Genomic DNA, 20,051 nt, shown 5'->3' on the forward strand with positions numbered 1-20,051 from the left:
AAAATCGCAATAAATATCGCAAACAAAAAGCTATCGCAATGTAACTTTTTTCCAAAATTATGCAGCCTCAAAGTTAAAAAACAATTTTTACTTTTAGCTTTGTGTTTTTCATATACATCAAATTGAAACTGTACAACATGAGACACTAAGAAACCATTTAAGTGTCTATAGTCAGATTTCTGTCAACAGCAGGATCTAAGTTAGTTAACTATGTTAGTTTGTGTGGATTCAGATGGGTCCCAGCTGTTACCTGTAACATTAACATGTGTATTTCTCTTTCTTTAGGCTTCTACCTGATCTCTCCATCTGAGTTTGAACGCTTCTCTCTGTCCACGCGCTTCGTGGTGGAGCCTCGCTGTCTGGTGGAGCTTCCTCTTCATTCAGGCTCCTCCAGCAAACGCAGGCTTCATTCTGATGGAACCTCATCAGCTCACAGGTATGTATATATACTCTCTGGGCTTACAGAGTAGAATATGGACTCCTAATTTCTGTCAGTATTCATGAGTTCTTTTTCTCTTTTGCATCCTTCTAGAAACACCAGACACAACAGTGAAGATGCAGGTAAAACGTCTCTCAGAAATCATCAGCTTCATCCTTAAACATGCACGTGCCCCTGGCTGAGAGAACACTACATGTCCTCATGTAGAGTTCTGTTTTGATGTATATGAACTCTGTGCTTTTGCTGTCTGTCTGTATTTACACACACACACACACACACATCGTTTGTGGCTGACTGTACTGACGTGTCCTCTGCCTGCTGCCTGTGTGTTCCAGAAAGTGCAGCTAGACGTGTTATGGAGCATGCTTTGCTGAATGACGAGCGTGAGTACTCGAGAGAAAGAGACAGTAAAAAAAAACTAAAGTAGACATATCCTCTGTTACTTGATTTTAACCCTTAAAGTCTGGCTTCAGCTGTAAAAGCAACATGTGCCGCCTCTCCTAACTGGTGTGTCAGCTTTCTGCTCCCATCAATCAGACACACCTTAATCCAACAGCAGTGTTTACCAAACATCCTCCCATTGCATGATTTGTATAACTCGGATCCCAGAGAGCTGTATCGTAATGTGACCAAACTGCTGCAGGTCTCTTATGAAGTGTTGCCTTTAGAACAGTTTAGTTACTGTGCTGTTTTGATTTCTTGCAGAGGTACTTCAGGAGATCCAGAAGTCACTAGAAGGAGACCAAACGTGAGTATCAGACATTGGTCATTCAAAGCACCAATTCACTGACATAATGCCGCCCATGACAGTGTTAATATTGGCAGCTATTTTAGATTTAGTCTTAGTGTAAAGACAAAAATGCTGATTAGTTTTAGTTACATTTAAGTCATTTTTACTGCGACCAGGGCCTTAAGCCTCCAAAGACACTTCAAAAGTCGCCCAATTCAGCTGGCAACCCTGGCTTCGCATCCCGTGACGTGATATGGAACTTTGATCATGAAGCCTGATGCTCCTCTTAAGCTCTGTGTTACCAGTAAAATACATGAAATACACAGCATATGGACACAGCGTGGAGACGAAGTTTATACTTTAACTGTGCGCAGAAATACAGACAGATCGCGGATTATTGATTCAGGTATGAGCATCAAAACACACACAGGTCTGCGTCATATTGGCTCCTCTCCTAACGTCTGTCTCCTCTCTTTGCGGATGAAAAACTACGCGTGGATAACCTCCGGCGTATCTCAGTCACAGTGTGAAGACATATTTTATGCTTTGTAAAGGGTTTCAATGGAAATACAGGACCGATCGCGACCCTATGAAGTCAGGGGCAGAGCCTGAGAAACACACAGGGATCGGTGTCCTCAGGGCGCTGCATGATTATAAACTGCTCACTGCTGGACCGCATTATAAATTCAGATAAACTGCTAGGATCACACTTTGGATCATCTGTCTCTGACCCGTGTCATCTCTCCCTCTGGTCTGCTCGTCCCATATTAAAAACTTAGTCTCCGCAGTCTCCTCACTGAATAAATACAGACACGATCTGTCGATATCCGTGCATGTGACCACGAATTATGCGCATGCATGTCAATGAGCAGAGCTGATTCCCAAGGATCGGGAAGAATACCTAGAACTTGCCTCAAGATATGCATTTGTTGGCACAAACTACTCCCCCCACCCCCAAAACAAAACAAAGAGCAAAACACAGACTTGCTTTTCCTGGCATGAGGGTAACATAGTTAAAATAATACAAACTTTGACAAACTCTAATCTATGCAGTCCTTAAGAGCTTCAATCAACAGGAACACTTTCTACCTTGTCTGTTTGCTGCAGGTCTTTCCTGGAGAATAATGTGAAGAATGCTGTAGCTTGAGAGAAATCTCAGCTGAGGTGAGATGCAGATTTTTACCATTTCTGCCAAGAACTGACAGTTTGTAAGTGTCTTTATATTAATGAAGTTTTTCTACTGTTCTTCCTCACAGTGAATGGACATGTTGATGTAATAACTGCAGTCCTGTAGCAGCACTCGCCTCCTGCTCCGCTGACACAACCACTACTGACCCCTGACCCCTCGCCTCAGTGACTGACTCCCCACCCTCAGCTCACAGCAGCCCCTCACAGAGAGACACCAAAGGGCTCCATGCCGTTGAGCTTCCTGAGCACCTCACGGCTGTTAGAAGGCTCACTGACGGTCCTCACAGAGGGCGGAGGAAGAGACACCACCTGTGCCTGAAGACCACACTCTGTACACACATCACCACAGCACGGTCACAATTTAACCCAAAGCTACATGAAGCACATTCCTGACATGTGACCAACGCTGTACTTCATCCAACCAGCATCTCAAAACTGCCACGTGTTGAAGCTTTTTCGCGCCTGCATCCTGAACGCCTTTATCACCACCAGCCTTCTCACCAGGAAACGCTACGTCCAATCATCACTCTGCTCCCTGCTGTGCAACCTCACAGGCCTTCATCTCCCCACATGGACACACAGCTGGAAGGGAATGTGGGGAAAGATTTGAATAATGTTTCTGAAAATATGTCGTATCTTAAATTTTTACGTGATTTGTGCATATTTTTTTAATTTGAAGAAACCTCAGATTTACACCATGGAGCTCTTTTACGCCAGGAAAAGAAAAATTAGAGGAAATGTTGGGAATGACTGATTAAAAAACAACACTCAAAATTATGTGTTGCATTTTAAGCCATTTTTAAAAACACTTCATTTTATCTCAAATTTTCAACTGAACTAATTCAGAAGTTGAACTTTTACTTACAATCCTGTCATTAATCCTGTCATTTAAATGAATCTTTTTTATTATACTTTCTCACCTCACAGCTTGCCAAAGTGAGTCAGTCTTTCCTAAAATGTCATCTTTTTTCCTTATTTCTGCGTAAATGAGCGTCTGTACATGCAAATGAACTGTTAAGGGAAAATAACTTCAGTTTTGCCCCAGAAGAGATAAAAAAAAGTTCTGTATGTTGAACCACAATGATGTTAAATTGTTTTTTTTTTATTTGTCAGTTAGCGATAGCATTACAAACTGTTTCCTGTTAGCACAGCCCTGTCTCCTCCCGTCCACTCTGTGACTCTGTCAACGGCCGGCGGTACTTCTCCACGATGCTGTACTTTTCTGGTGGAACAGCTTTTTATGGGGTTTTGGTTTTTAATTATTTTTATGTAAACCATTTTTTTATTCCAACAATGAATAATGTAATTTAGGAATGTAATTGTAAGCTACTTTTAGTGAAATTTGTTTAATATATACAGTATGTATGTGACTCAGTCTGTACCTGTGGGCCTGTTGTAAAGGGGTTGGCTGCTACTTGGATCATATTTTGGTACTGTGTCTCTAAATGCTGGGTATTTTAGCATCAGCCTAGAATATATTTTTGTAGTGAACTGATTAAGAACCCTAATTTTTTTGTTTTGATTTGTAACCTCACACTACAGTCCCTTTGTGGATAATTATTACATGTTTTTTCTGCAGAACGAACGTGTCTGTTTTTATTCTCTTTATGGTGAAAAAGCGTTAAAAATAACGACGACATAGCCGCTGGGACGTCACCCATTGGTTTGTACTTCTCGAATTCAGTATTATTGAAGTCACCATCTTGGTTCTTTAGACCCAGAAGTTACCACATAGAGGGTGGAGATTTAGAGAAGCGAGGGGTGGGCAATTGCATTCATACAGTCTGTTCAAGCGACTAACTCATGAGCCTGCAAACTGAATAATTAATGAATGAGAATCTATTGTGGTGGTAGTTTTCTATCAGGCTTAAAACAGCGTATCAGAATCAGCTTTATTGGCCAAGCATGTGTACATAAGGCTCTCTATGGAAGCAGTCCAGGAGTAATTTGCCCCTGGAAAACACCACTGGAGAAAGGAACAGCCTAGCGAGAGATGCTGTAGTGAAATACTACCGTTTTCCAGTCAAGGACGTTGATCGCTGCAGGCAGAGCGGTACAGAATCCAAAATACAACGAGAATATACCGGTGGATCGTCTAAAAAATCTTCACGTCTGCAGTCTACATTTCAAACCTGACAATTTACGTAGTCTTGTGGAGGTTTTCCAGGGCACATTGGAGAAGCAGATAGTGTCTTTCAAAGGCACAGAGTGAAATTGCATTTTTTTCCTACCATAATGGCAATAACGGGCCTGGATTAAGGGCCACACTATACAGGAGCAAAACTGTTAAATCTATGATTATATGTCGTCATGTGAGGGCTCTCTCACATTTTCAACATCTGTTAAGATTTAAAATATCTTTTAGTGTGTGCCAGGCATTAAATGACGCCTAGTAGACCGCTAGCTGCACCCACCAGCCACTCAAAGCAGCCAAATCCCTAATTATGCAGAACTTTACGGCCTTTAAATCATTTAAACAAGTGTTATCTGAAAATTCCCTGAACAGTTGCAGATGAGCTGGAGAAATGAGCTGTAGAGAACAAAACCATTTTGTGTACCAGGCTGTAAACTAGTTTAATTCTGCTGTAAAGTTGGACATTTTAACATGGGCCCGTGGACTCGTTTTTTGAAACAGCCTCAAGTAGCCTTTTGAGGAACTGCAGTCTTTGGCACTTCCTTCCTGGCTTTATTTTTCAGCCTCGGTTTAGGTTTCTGCTTGATTTTCCACACCATTCATCTCTGCTCTGCTGCATACAATCCTTGACAGTTTATGAATGTTGTTTCAGCGTTTCTGTTTGCTCCGCTGAAACCCTAAAAAAGGCAAACCATTTAGACTTCCACCCCATCATTTTGGCCTGTCTGATTATGTTCCAGAACTCACTCGTCTCTCTCAATTTCTAGTTTCCTCCAGAAGCCCGGCTATAATCTTGGTCTTTAGGAGCCGTCTCTGGTGAAGTGGATAAAAGAGGGATCAGTTGTCATACATGCACAGCCAAGAGTTTTGATCATCCATAATAGAATGAGGCGCTTTGTCCACTAATTGCCTCGAGCCATGGTGGCTTTGCTGCAACCTGAGCTCTGTGAGGACCTGCTGTCCGAGGCTGGGCCAGGTAACAGCAGCAGCTCTATTAGAGGATGACCCTGCAAGATGAGTCTGTCATTTGCAACCTGAACACGTTAAATGAGGGAGAAAATTATGTCTGGATACCTGGACCTTTGTACTGAGCTTAATTGTTTTTCATATTCTGCTCACAGCTTAGTTATTTGACATTAAACTCAAGTGTTAAAGGTTAATTGTTTTTACTTCAAGAAAACAGCCTTCAGCTTCATTCCGTTAGCTATAGCAGTTTGACAATGTGATAGTCAGAGTCCATCAAAAGGGACTTTAACCATTCATTTTTATTTTTATTTTCCCCACGATGTTTATTAATGTTTTACTTTTACCTACCTTCCAGTAGGATTGTAAAGCCGGACAAGACTATAACGTGTGAACGTGGCTGGCCGGTGCTTGGCGACGCCTGTCACAGGTTGGGTTAACATCTCAACAGATTCTAGATAGCCTTGGCTTTGTGAGGTGGGAGCAGTATACACGCTACATATCACTTATGCCTTCATAGGGACATGTCCACGGTCACTTTTATTTTTTATGAAATATTTTCGATTTATATGGTAAATGGTAAATGGACTGTACTTATATAGCGCTTTTCTAGTCTTTGTGAACACTCAAAGCTGCTTTTTACACTACATGTCACATTCACCCATTCACACACTGATGGCAGAGGCTGCTACGTAAAGTGCCCAACTGTCAATCAGATATCACATTAATACCCGTTGGCTATGCCACCGGGAGCAATTTGGGGTTCAGTGTCTTGCCCAAGGACACTTCGACATGTAGCCTTAGGGAGCTGGGGATCGAACCTCCAACCTTCCGATTGAAAGACGACCGACTCTACCACTGAGCCACAGCTGCCCCAAGATATATCCCTATGGCAATTTGGCAGAGGTGTGCATTTTTACAAACATTTTATAGTACTTTGTGTAATCTCGTGAGTCTCATCACCTTAAGGACAAAAACGTCCCCACCTACTTCCATTGTAACATCAATTTTTGATCCTATCGTCATGACAGCATAAAATCATGCACTCTAGTACTACAGGCTCCCAATCTAGACCCAAGGCTCCAACTTTTTCATTTTTACTATTTTCCACCATTTTTTTCCTCCCTATGGGGCAAATACATGCTATTTTCCCAGTTACCACTGTGCATCGTTCAGGCTATAAGGCCAGTGTACCAAATTTAAGCAATTCAAAGGGTCCCTTTGTGTTCATATGGATGTCAAATCAAATCATCAAATCAAATTTTATTTGTATAGCGCCAAATCATAACCAGAGTTATCTCGAGACACTTTACAGAAAGAGCCGGTCTAGACCGACTCTTTGTTACGTTATTTAAAGAGAGGCCCAACATGAATCACCATGAGTAGCACTTAGCAATATTCGGCACACTGGCACATGTCAAAGAGTGGTACGTGTGTGTAAGATTAAACTAATTTGTATGTGTGTGCACGTGCAGCTTGAGTAGTAGTAGTAGACATTTTATTATAGACTTCTGCGGAATCTTCATTTCCTTGTCTCTGTCCCTTTCTCTCTCTCTTACACACACATACACAAAGTTACACTCACCCAACCACTCACAAAACACACACATGCACATGCATGTGCATGCACAAGTCTTCAAACTGAATAAAATATAATATATTACACCCCCTAGATGCAGCCGATTTCCATATATATGAGTTACAGTGGAGGAAATAAAGCAATGAAGAGGTAAGCGTGTGTGTGTGTGTGTGTGTGTGTGTGTGTGTGTGTGTGTGTGTTCTAAAATGTTTTCTCTCCTGCACTTATGACCGAAGAACAGGTGTGAAAAGTTTTTACAAGCCTAATTGTTGCTAGCCTTTAATTGTTCTTTTTAGGTTGTTTTTTTCAGGCTGTGTAGTTTTTGTTTTTCCCCACGTCAGAGGTGGGAAGTAATGAAGTACAAATACTTTGTTACTGTACTTAAGTAGATTTCTGTCATTTATTTCTCGGACTCCTTACATTCTCAAAACAGGCATGTTACTTTGGTTTGAATGCATGTGAGGGGAATTATGGGTTATTTTTATTTTGGTCTCTCCATGCTGCCGTCCCAACATCAAGACTGATTTCAAAGCTGTAAAAAATGATCCAGGTGCTCATTTGGGACCTCAGCTCGCTTCAGTGTTTATTATTCTGTCTGAAATTCGGCTTGCAGCAAAACCAGAAAGTGTCCAGTGATAATAAACGAAGAAAACTATCGTAGTGGTCCAAGGACTTTTTTCGTTTTGCCCAGTTATCAGAAGAGGTATCGTGTACTGCTGAAGTAAAAAATTCTGGTGTTGTTGCAACTCGAGAACAAAGTTAATGTTCATTATTGGCAGTATATAGTTTTATTTTATTTTAAGATAGAATATTTAAGTTTAATCGTCTTTGAATTATGATTATCATTATTATTATTATTATTGTGAGGTTTAGTTCGCTTTACACAGAAGTGGTCGGTAAAACGTCCTTCAGAGGAATACTTTTGACTTCTGTACTTTTGTACAACCCTAAGGAGTTGAATCAGTACTTCTACTTTTACCAAAGTCTTTTTTTCTGTACTGTACTGTTAGCATCTGCCACCTCTGCCCCACGTTCTACATAGGACTCAAAGCAGCCCTGTTCTCTGCCAGGAGAGTTTTCATTTCACTGTGCACTACATGATCTTAGCAGAACCTTTTCTTGCCTGTTCTTAAGTCATTCACACAGCAGAGAAAACTATTTCAATCAGACTGAAATGGATTGACATTGTTCCCCTCATTTGTCTCTCAAGGCTTCCATAAAAGAGTTGATTAAAAGAAACTTCTGGATACTGGTGACCTGCACTGAAATATTGACTATACAGAAATGTCGCCACTCCGGCATTCCAGCACACACTGACGGATTCTCCCTCTCCCAGAGGAAATAAAACTGGTAATGACCTCCCTTTCTCTCTCCTCTCTTTCTCTCCCTCTCTCCTCCATCAGCACCTATTGTTGATCGCTCCAAGCAGCACCTCTCACCTTTCGTCCCAACCATTCACCAGCTGGCCACATTAACGGCAGCAGATCTGTATGACCTGCCAGCTACAGCTGTATTATTCAGAAGGCACTTTGTGTGTTTGTGTGCGCGCCGCTCTGTGCACGCCAGCTCACCTTTGTGGACGGGGGCATTGTGTGTATTCATAAAGGACACATGTTGGGTGTGTGTTGCATATGCGGCTGTGTGCCACGATAATGTTAGTGGGTGGGATATTTGTGCGACTCCTCCTGAATATGGGTGAATGTTTGTATTAGTGACACCAGCTCTTAAGAGCAAGCCGGAGCACTTTGCAGCCCCCCAGCCATGCCTGGGTTTCACCTGAGAAGCCTGGTAAGCTATATTACACTGAAAGAGCTCTCACTGCTCTACCCCCAGGGTGTGCAGGCTATACAACTACATTTAGGCAGATCTAAAGATAGCCTTCACTGCAGTTAGATCTGACCTGCAGATAATAGCTGCTGTTTGCTTTTACAAAGGGACAGCATGAATTTTCCTTTGTTGTGTTGCTTTCTTTCACTTTATTGATTGTTTGATTTTGAGTTTGTTTTGATAGAGATTGCACAGCTCAAGCTTGGTAGAAAATCAGGTCAGTTGTGACTGAACCAGGTCTGACCTGGGTGTGTTTAGCTTTAGAACAAGGATCAGGGACTTAAAGAGTGAAACCAGGTCTAAATGCTGATGGATTGAGCCAAGGACCTGGTTTCACTGAGTTTGACGGACATGGTACTCGGCTTACAGTCCTTAATTCCTCATTTTATTAGCGGCTTGCATAGCTATAAAGTGTGTTGTTAAAAATGTTACATTTGCTTTTGCAATCTGCACTTTTATCTAACTTCTTTGTCAATATGTCAAAACAAAGACAATTGGTTTTATTCTGTAGGTGATTTAACTCTGAAGAACTAATAGATATGTCACCGGTCAAGTCCCAAGGTAGAACAAATGCAGCAAACAGGAAGGCAGATGCAGCAAAAACAGGGAATCAACAGAAAAATGTGAGGCAGAATGGCTCCAGAGCTCCTTCTAAAGTTTCTAATGGAAAAAGAAAAGGTAGGGGCGATTTACCGACACTGGAGGACGGAAAGGCGAATGACGTCAAGACAAGTAGAAGGAATAAAGCAGATCAAAGTAAAAAGACAGAACAAAAGGAACCACAGAAACAAGCCGCGAGAACATTAGGAAACAGGACACCTGCAAATTGTAGATCGACTCAACATGAGAAAGATGATAAAATCACAAGAGGCATAAACAAGACTACAACAAGACCTCCACCTAAAGCATCCCCAACCACTCAAGGGAGGAACAACAAAACACAGCCTGAAAAAAGGAAAAGTGTCAAAGTGACAGAGAGTGAGGACGAGGAGGAGGAATCAGAGAGCGATGCAGGAAGCTCAGCGGAGGTGACGGAAGACGACACTAGTAGCGATGAGAAGGAGGATGAGCGGCGCAGTAAAAAAGAGTCAGCCGAGACGCAGGGGAGTGAGGAGAGCAGTGAGGCAGAGGCCGAGGCGTCGGATACGCAAAGACATACGGAACAGACGGCAGACGAGGACAGAGAATCAGTTGAATCAGTTGAATCAGTCAAAGAATCCAGTGAAGAAGAAGAAGAGGACAACAAAAGGGAAGTTAAAGAAACTGAGGCCATTAGTGATGAGAGTGAAGATGAAATAACCAAGGAGGAAACATCTGGAAGGCCAACCACTCGTAAAACCAGCAGACAAGGCAAACGGACTCCAGGTCCCTCAAAGACGGCACAGGGGCCTAAATACAAGATGGTTAAAAAGACAAAGGCAGAGAAGCAGGCTGAGAAGGCTGAGAAACAAAGAGCTAAAGCCGAGAAGCAGAGGCTTGAAAAGGAAGCCAAACAAAAAGCCAAAGAAGAAAAAAGAAACAAAAAGAAGCAACAGAAAGAGGACAAACCCAGTCCTGCAGCAGATGAGGTTCAACCACAGAAAGGTCTTGAGACGGAAAATGACGAGACCCAGTCAGTAAACTCTCCTGGAGAAGCTGATCCAGATGAGGAAGAGGAGGACGCTCAACCAACATTGACCAAAGCGCTCAAAGGCCAAAACCGAATTATGCTCCTTAAAAGCAAAGGTCAAGATCTCAAAGCCTTCCTGGAGCCCGAGGAGCAGCAGAGCTCTGGTAGCGCCACCAAAGGGCGGCCGCAGAGCTCATTATTGGGGAAGGTCAAGATGACGTCTAAAGCAAATAAGATGTTAGGCGAGGAAACATCAGAGAGCGAGGCCGTAAATAATGAATCGAGCAAACCAAAGGAACGTTTGATTGCACAAAGGAAAGGTATGAACACTCTTCGCAGAATGTCCGGTTGGATTCAGAAGAACATGCCACGGGGATTAAACTTGAGAAAGAAGCTCTCTGCTTGGACAAGAGCCATCGGCATCTCACATTGGCTATCTCTTCATGGGATAAAACAGAAACAAGGTCCCAGAAAATCCAAGGGCAGCATCCTAAAACACAGGATGGCCATGAGAGTTGCCAGTAAAACCAGTCTTGCCAGCAAGAAAAATAGAAGCTCCTCTGAGGACAAAATGACTAAAGAGAAAGCCGGCCTTTGGGGAAAGGCAGGAGACGGAGGGAAAGAAGCAGCCCCAGCAGGGGAGAGAGAGGTAGAGGCCAAATATGCTGTGGTACTTCCCAGGATGAACAAACTGGGCAAGGCAGAGACAGCTGAGGTTTCCCAGATAGCGTCTACTTCAACAAGTACCGCTGGATCACCAGGAGAGTCGGCTACATCAGGGTCCAAACCCCCGAAACCAGGCGCCAGACTCGTGCTCCCTGTGAAGCCAGATCTCAGCCTCTTAAAGTCCATCAAGAAGCCATTACCAGTGTTGCCAGCAGGGTTATTATCAGGTGATGCGGCAGGGAAGATCCCTGCATCTGGCGGTGAACCGGCAGGATCATCTAACACTCAGGATAGGAACAGCCAATCAGTCCTAGAAAATCAAGATGGAGACAGTGTCCTACAGGCTGCGAAAATTAAACTGGACCCCTCTCAGATAAACCTGTCCAAGATCTCCTTGTCAGGAGTCAAAATAGGTGGTGGACAGACATGGGCCAAGGGACCAGAACAAGAGAGAGAGGCTGCAGCGGGGATACCGAGGTCCACCACTCAGCCATTTACAAATGGGGAGGCTAGTACAGTTGTGCCAGGTGCCCGGTCCTTGTATGAAGAAGAGGCAGATAGGGAAGTGGCCCAGCTGATGGGTGAGGGGGGTATATATGCCATTTCCCAACAAGAGGTGCACTGGGCTGGAAACCCACGGATGAGTGGAGACCCTCAGGTATGTTACACTTTACTTTAAATTAAATGGTACGGTATCATTTCCACAATTCTGAGAGGAATGTCCCTCTCGTGTTTGTTTGTTGTTTAAGTTCAATTATCAATCTTTGTTTCATTTGGTTCAGGACTGGCTGCGTGCTGAGAACCTGTTGCCACACCAGACGGTGGAAAAACTAACCAAGTGGACAGTCTACGATGATGAGGGCCAAGCCAGGACAGTTCCTGCCGACAATGGCAGGGGCCCCTGGGAATCAGAAGACCCGACCCAGGAGATGCTGGAGAGTCGACTAGTAAGCACACAGGTATTGATATGCTATTGCAAAGAAGTCCTGTTAGCTACCCTGAGAGGATAGAAAAAAACAATACTCATCTCTGAATTCAACAGTCATGAAGTCACAAATCTGTGGAAACTCAATCACATTAAGCTTTGCCTCAGTGTGCATTGCCTGGGGCAGTGTTTTTATGCAATAGTGCTACCTCTAAATTTGCCTTTGGTCTGCACATATCTTAATTTGTGTTCTTGAGAGAGAAAATAAATGGCAGGACGCCCATTAGATGATCAGGTTTGCTTGTGTGAAAAACTGAAGCAAACTTCTTGGAATTTTCAAGGTTGACATTTTGGTTAACATTTTGGCCGTGGTTCGAAGGCAAAGTGTCAAAAACTGAAGTTATCATCCTTTCACTTCGCTTACCCTGAGAACACAATGTTTTAATTCTTATCTTACCAGGATAATCCAGTCAGTATCAATACTTTCCAGGGAGTCCTGGATGCTTGTTTTATTCTTTTTATATGGAAAAAGAAATTTCAGCCTGATCATGTATGGTGACAAATCCCTGCCAAAATCTGCGGGATCGTATTATCACTAGATTAGAACAACAACCTATAGCCACTCCGGTCTGTTTGATAAGATAAGCCACTCCTGATAAGGGCTGAAAGTTTCTATAAGTATTTTTATTACAGTGAACCCACTTCTTCGTGTTCCGGTTGTCAACGATTTCTATGCTTTTAAGCTAAGGTTTTTATTTATTCATTTTTTTATTTAGCCTTTATTTAACCAGATTTGTCCCATTGAGATCAAAGATCTATTTTACAAGGGAGACCTGCCCAAGAACAGCAGCAACAAGATTTCAACAATTACAACAACATAAAAGCACATAGATTTACTGACATTACAAAGGATTAGATAAAATATTTACACACAGACAGCCTGGACTCAATAGATTTTACCATTCTTTTACACTCATTTAGTGGGACTATGTTTTGCAGTTTAAGTTCATTTTGTAGATTGTTGCATGCAGTCGTAGCAGAGAATCTAAAAGCTCTCTTTACCAATGCCGTTCTGACTTTGGAAACAACAAGATGTAAAAAGTTCTGAGAGTGCTGATGGAAATTACTATCATTACAAATTAACAGAGAAGATAAATAGGTGTGAATTTTACCAAGAAGGGCTTTGTAAATGAAAACATACCAGTGATTTAGGCAGTGTGTACATAAAGCAGGCCAATTCACTTTTGAGTACAAAAGGCAGTGGTGAGGAAAAAATCCACAGTTTGTAATATTTCACATGGTTAGCTAACGGTAGCATCCATCAGTAAAAGCCAAACGTTTCGTGTCATAATTTATCTATTTCACCATCTGTGATGACAAACACGCCAGAGACACGTTACACACACACACACACAGAGATCAAACTGCGGCATGTTGTAAATAGGAGAAGTGGTAGCAGCTTGGATCGAACAGACTGTTTAATGCAGAGATGCTATGTCACGACATAACCCCTGCCCACTCACTGGCAAAAAGAAAAATACTCGTGCAAGCAGGTGAAAGTTTTTGTGAGCAGGAGAGCACTGAGCTCGGGGGACACAATCACGAGCTTGGTCTGATTCTGCGCCCTGAAAACTTCTCCTCACAGGCTGCAATATTGCTCTCGGGAGCAGAGACATTTTGCATGCAAGTGCTGTGAAAGCGGTTGTGAAAATAATATGTGCCTGACTGTTTGATTTGTGCACGACCACTTTATATCAGGGATTTTGGCAGGGATTTGACGCCATAATCATGGCACTCGGAAAAAGATCACCAGAGGATTAAACTGTCTTTGCTTTAATTGCATTATTTTTATTTAGAACATGTAACTGAAGCAAAGACTGTTAATCTTAATGACACATAACTCTAGATTTGCAATAACTGGCCTAAACAGAAACCTTGTGAGGCAATGGTACGCTTTGTTCTTGTTAATCCTCTGTAACAATAACAATAACAATAACTTTATTGATCCCCAAAAGGAAATTAACTTGTCTGGCATCTCATCTACTATTTACTGAAGAAAGAAAAAGTCTGATGTCTGTGGGTACAAAAGATCTTCTATATCTCTCCATCTTGCAGTGAAGAGAGAGGAGCCATCAACCACCGTTGTTTCTTTGATCCATCAAGGTGTTATGAAGTGGATGATACCTGTAATACCTAAACCAGGAAGTTTCAGATATGGGTGATCTTTGTTTTAAATAATTTTGACACCTGATAATCACTTAACATCCATGACAGCCTATTTCATGGCTGCTGGCTGAAGCAATCCACTGCAGCAGTTTCAAAACGTTTTGTACATATTAGTTTGAGTTCCCCCAAATGATGTAAAAATTCTTTGATATCACAGTTCATAGACCAAGCTCCACCTTTCTAGCATTGGTAAGCTGCAGTTTTTGCACATTTTCCTACTTTCACCCTCTTTGCTTGTAGCTTTTTCCTATAAACCATATTAATACCAAAGAGACAAACACCTTAAGTTCAGAAAACTGAAACAGTCGTGGTGTAAAGGCAGAGTGGGAGTGTCGGTATATCAGTTGTACTTCATCACTTATTGCCTCTGTGCACACAAGACAAAAGGACATAAAAGACTTGCTGCTGGTTTATTTATTTCCCAGTCTGTGCTGATAATAGAGCATACAACACAGCACAGCACGCTGGTATGAGATTGCAGCATATCAGCTATCACACTGCTCCACAGCTGCAAGTGGATTGGTTACCTTCTGTGAAAAGGTTATGAGTGGAGTCGACCATTAGCAGCAAGGAGGTGCAGAAAAAAACACATCTAAAGCCATAAAGGCCTCTGGAGAGGACTGATAACTAATTGAATTCAGCACCAGCCAGACTAGAAGAATGTTTATAGAGAAGGTAAGGGGTATGTTCTTCAAGGCCCTGACTGGGGGTGACAGGCCTTTAATTTTGACTGGTGTTCTGTATGTCTTTCAGGTGATGATGCCTGGAAGCCAAAGGGCTATAGAGGTGGATGAGGTGGAGGATCTGTCTCAGCTGGAGTGAGTTCACACACATACACTCACAGTTCATTCAGTACTGCATAAAATGCTGTTTTCCAACCTGTTTTCTGCTGCTCTTAGAGAGGTGTGTGAGAGCTCTGTGCTTCTGAATCTGAAGAAGAGGTTCCACCGAGACTGTATTTATGTAAGTTTCATTCCTGACTTCACACTATTATGTAAAGCGTTTACAAGCAGGTAAAAAAGTTATGTGATTTGAGTAAAGTTATTCAATGCTGCAACAGGAATTTTACGTTTAAAGAGGTTTTAGAAAGGGATATATGTAACACAATGGGTCAAAGACAGCTCTGGATTCTACATATGCAAAGGAAGGAGTTGGCAAGGCCAACTTTACTGTTTGCTATTTAGGCTGACGAGCTGACGCTAACCCTTGAATTAAAATAATACTTAAAACGGAGACAATGGGACAATTGAATTCCGGGTCAAACGTAGGGGGCCTTTCTGTTTGGAGTTTGTATGTTCTCCCCGTGCATGTGTGGGTTCCCTCTGATTACTCCGGCTTCCTCCCACAGTCCAAAGACATGCTCGTAGGTTCACTGGTGACTGTAAATTGCCTGTAGGTGTGAATATGAGTGTCAAAGGTTGTCTGTCTCTATGTGTCAGCCCTGTGACTGACTGGTGATCAGTCCAGGGTGTACCAAAGTTTTGGACAACTTTACTCTATGTCCCATTGCCTTCCTCAAGACCTTTTCCTCTAGATAATAATAATAATAATATTATTAATAATAATAATAATAACTTAACAATAACAGCAATAATCACATGTTTATATAGCACTTATCTAAACAAGGTTACAAAGTGCTTTGCAGAATACATAGATGGACCTTTTTCTCAATAACTGAGCGGTCCATGCACTGAGGAAGACTAGCTAGTGCTACCTTGGTTAGCAGGGTGTATCCATAAGTCGTGGTTACAGTGATTATATTGGAATGCGAATTCTGGCTAGCAAATAAGCTGTCTTTATAATGGCTTTTTAAAAAACTGAACTTACTGAAAATCAACAGACTCCTCAGAATTTAGTCTTTTAGTAGAACCAAACACATAATCACAAGCTAGCTGCACCCTGAAGATCACAGCTTTATCCTCTTTTCAACTCTTAATAGGTCCATAATTGAAAAAACCCAACAAGAAACGAGCTAAACCAGCGAATAAGCAGGCTCATTGTCTCATAGATGTCAATATTAGTTTTGCAACCAGTGCAATCGCTCTATTCTGACTGAACCAACAACAAAAAAAAGCAGGTTCAAGGCTTTTCAAGATTCCACAAAAAATAATAAACCCCTTATTATTTTATTACACGCCTATATGCACTCACAGAAAGACATTTAATGCTACATGACAGACAAATAATTTTGTGCATTTTTGTTACAAACAATGAAAACTCAAACCACAGATCATCCATACCTGTTATCTTTCCTGAATAAGATTTTCAGCCTTGTTTTTGTTCTTCTTTCCCAGACTTATATTGGAAACATGTTGCTGTCCATTAACCCCTTCAAGCCCCTTAACATCTACACAGAGGAGCTGAGACTGAAATACCAGGGACGAGAGCAGCAGAGAAACCCACCGTGAGAAAACACTTTACCTTTCTCTGCAATTTTCTTATAACTTGCTTCACCTTCGTATCATCTTAAAGATATAGTCTTTTCAAAACACCTGCCTCCTAATGTTTTGACTTTACCAGTGTTTGCCTCTTATGTTCTTTCTTCAGTCATGTTTACGCCATAGCTGACGTCGCTTTCAGTCAGTCTCAGGTCTCGACGCAGGAGCAATGCATCATCATCAGGTACTAAAAATTACCCTCGGTATTTTAATCAAATTTGTTGAAAGTAAGATAAAGAGATGTTGTACATCATACGAGACATATTAAGTGCTCCACAATATCCACTATTATAGCATTTCACCAAAGACCCTGTCAAGCATCAGTATGCTAACATTAGCATTTAGCTCAGCACGTCACTGGGCTTAAGTCGTATCACAAAGCTGCCAACATTGCTGTAGACTCTTTTACTTATATCATTTTAGATGTTTTGAATGTAACAAAGAGGGTGTGCCATTGGTTGCCCTGCTGTAAGGTAGTGATACACATATCAACTTTTACATCAACATCAACAGATGTCAATGTTGACTGTACACTTTTATATTGAAAAAGGTCAACCTCAAATAGCATCGAAATTATAAAAATTGATAAACACAGCATCAGGGAACAATTGGAATGCAGTTTAGAGAATTTGGGAGACTGACTTAGATATAACTTTAGAAACTGAAGAATGGGGATCATGTATGGAAAACACTCCACAAAGCATCTAAATCAGTGAAAAACATAATGATCAATTAAAATTTTTTACATAGAACATATTTCAGCCCTGTTCGATTACATAAGAGGGGTTTATCTTTGTTGGCTCTGCAAGCAGGATAAACATACTTTTTTTTACCATAGGGTTTGGGCTTTCACTCAGGTAAAAACCTTCTTGGAAAATGTTACACAATCTCTGGGAAAGATCATTGGCTATACTGTTCATTGTGATCCAGCTTTGTGCCTTTTAAATTACACCGTGGAAGGAACCTGGTCCAAACACGTCAAACTAATTTTAACAACTGGATGCTTGACAGTCAAAAGACTGATAGCAACAAACTGGAAGGATCGGTGGTCCATATCTCCATTGTTTATTTTTAACTCTATTTGACAGAGGGCTCGGAATATTTTTGTATAGTTTATCCGCAACCTCATTTAACTAAACTACTTATAATCCCTTTCTTTCTTTCTTATTTTATTTTATTGATGCATTTTTGTTTTTCTTTCTCACTTTTTATAGATAGCTATGTTGGTATGCAAGTAAAATATATTTCCTTTGTCTGTATGTTGAGAAAATCACTAAAATTCAAGTGGAAAAGAAAAAGGTCAACCTCCTCTGATCTGGAAATGTCAGATGAGCAGCGACCTCTTGTGGTCAACATACAGAATTATTTCAGAAATGCTCCAATCACATCCCAGATTTTGGGTCATGTGGCCTGAAAACGAAAAGTTACAGTTGTAACTATGGTTCTATGAGTCCCGGATGACCGCCAGAGGCGGTGCATAAGCACTGGATAACTCCGCCCACGCTAGCGCAAGTCGAGTACGAATAACAACAAAGTCACCCGTGACCCCTGCATGAACTCCGGGAGGCTATATCTTCTGGTGTAAGCAGGTGATCTGTTCCCAAAATCTGCTTGCGAGTGCGCGAGGATTCTGAGTGACCGGACACTCTGGCGGTCGTCCGGGACTCATAGAACCGTAGTTACAACTGTAACTTTTCATTCTATTTCGTCCCTACTGACCTCCAGAGGCGGTGCATAAGCACTGGATGACACATACCAACAACGTCACGAAGAATCCCCCAGACCTACTTCACTGAACAGAAGTCCTGCTGTGAAAAACCACGCTCAACGGGTGGGGAGCAACCACATTGAGGCGATAAAAGCGCTGGAAAATGGAAGGCGACGCCCAAGAAGCTGCAGCACAGATGTCGTCCAACAGAACACCCCTCAGAGCAGCCCAGGACGTGGAGACCCCCCGCGTGGAGTGGCACCCGACGCCGGCAGGCAATGGACGGCCGACGGCCCTGTAAACATAGGAGATGGTGTCCACAATCCAATGCAACAGACATTGTCTAGAGAGGGCAGAACCCCTGTTACGACCCCCATAACACACAAACAATTGATCCGTCCGCCTTACAGACGCAGTGGCGTAGATGTAAGCAGCCAGGGCACGCACAGGACATAACAACCGTGCCCTATGATTGGCCGATGGGGGGTCGAACCGAGCCAGCTGAATCGGCCTGTTTAGGTGGTTGCGTGGCAGCACCTTTGGCAGTACTCACTGACATAGAGAGCATGCAGTTCCCCGACCCCCTTTGCTGACGTGACAGCGAGGAGAAAATCAGTCTTCATTTACAGCCACTTCAGATCAGCTTGGGCCATAGGCTCAAAAGGTGAGGAAGACAGGGCATCCAGCACCAGGGAGAGATCCCATGCCGGAACCCTGGGGGCCACCGGAGGCCGCAGCCTCATCGCCCCCTTGAGAAAAGAAGTGACCAACCGCTGGCACCCCACATGTCGCGACGAAATAGCTCGGACATACACCCTCAATGTGGAAGGAGTGCGACCGTCCTCCAGAAGAGACTTGAGGCCAGAAGGAATGGCTGTTGATGCAGCTGAAGAAATAAAACGAATGGCAGCCGCTTGCCTCTCCTGAAGAGGGGAAGGAGTTGGAGGATGTCGTTCACACGACACTCTGACAGGTAGCCCCTCATGGCCACAGAGTCCAGGACCAGGCCAAGGACGGAGGTCGCTGAGCGGGGACCAGACAGCTCTTTGCCATGTTGACAGTGAGGCCCAGCCCGGCCACATGCACCAGGAGGCGGGCCGTATCCTGGACCACCTGAGCCCGGGAAGGCGCGCACACCAGCCAGTCGTCGAGGTAGAGCAGCACTTTCATGCCCCCAGCCTGCAACGGCGCCAGAGCCGCTGCCGCGCACCTGGTAAAGACCCTGGGAGACAGGGACAGCCCAAAGGGAGCACCTGAACTGATAATGATAGCCCTGAAAGGCAAACCGCAGGAAGGGCTGATGATGAGCCGCAATAGGCACATGGAAGTAGGCGTCTTTCAGGTCTATAGACGTGAACCATTCGCCTTGCTGGATCACGCGCATCACATCCGCTGTGGTCAACATATGGAACGGTAGAACCTTCAAATACCTGTTTAGGCTGCGTAGATCCAGGATGGGACGGAGCCCGCCGTCCTTCTTGCCGACGAGGAAGTATGTCGAGTAAAAACCCCTGGGTTGAAGGAGGGGGTCCACCGGTGTGATGGCGCCCTTGTCCAGGAGGGTGGACAGCTCCTGGGCCAAGGCTTGGGCTTTGGCCGTGTCGCTGATGACCGTCATG

At 43.0% G+C, this 20,051-nt stretch overlaps 2 protein-coding genes across 3 annotated transcripts in view; both read left to right on the forward strand.

The window, feature by feature from the left end:
• The window catches only part of llgl2 (LLGL scribble cell polarity complex component 2), a 39,669-nt gene extending 35,731 nt beyond the window's left edge, over positions 1 to 3,938 (forward strand). Inside the window, exons 22-27 of one of the 2 annotated variants that reach the window (XM_069664437.1) lie at positions 286 to 436; positions 533 to 561; positions 775 to 822; positions 1,145 to 1,187; positions 2,277 to 2,333; positions 2,426 to 3,938. In XM_069664437.1, the coding sequence (XP_069520538.1) occupies positions 286 to 436; positions 533 to 561; positions 775 to 822; positions 1,145 to 1,187; positions 2,277 to 2,316 (311 nt within the window). In that variant the 3' untranslated portion in view covers positions 2,317 to 2,333; positions 2,426 to 3,938. The remainder of the gene's footprint in view (positions 1 to 285; positions 437 to 532; positions 562 to 774; positions 823 to 1,144; positions 1,188 to 2,276; positions 2,334 to 2,425) is intronic. The other variant, XM_069664438.1, reaches the window with a different exon arrangement.
• A 5,461-nt stretch (positions 3,939 to 9,399) lies between these two features.
• myo15b (myosin XVB) overlaps positions 9,400 to 20,051 on the forward strand; it is a 58,723-nt gene continuing 48,071 nt past the window's right edge. Inside the window, 6 exon segments of the mRNA XM_069664666.1 lie at positions 9,400 to 11,793; positions 11,918 to 12,094; positions 15,040 to 15,104; positions 15,186 to 15,249; positions 16,581 to 16,690; positions 16,834 to 16,908. Coding sequence (XP_069520767.1) covers positions 9,400 to 11,793; positions 11,918 to 12,094; positions 15,040 to 15,104; positions 15,186 to 15,249; positions 16,581 to 16,690; positions 16,834 to 16,908 — 2,885 coding nt within the window.

This window comes from Semicossyphus pulcher, unplaced genomic scaffold (assembly GCF_022749685.1).
Source record: "Semicossyphus pulcher isolate SPU_LCO1_2020_fin unplaced genomic scaffold, fSemPul1.0.p SCAF_16, whole genome shotgun sequence".
Classification (NCBI taxonomy): Eukaryota; Metazoa; Chordata; class Actinopteri; order Labriformes; family Labridae; genus Semicossyphus; species Semicossyphus pulcher.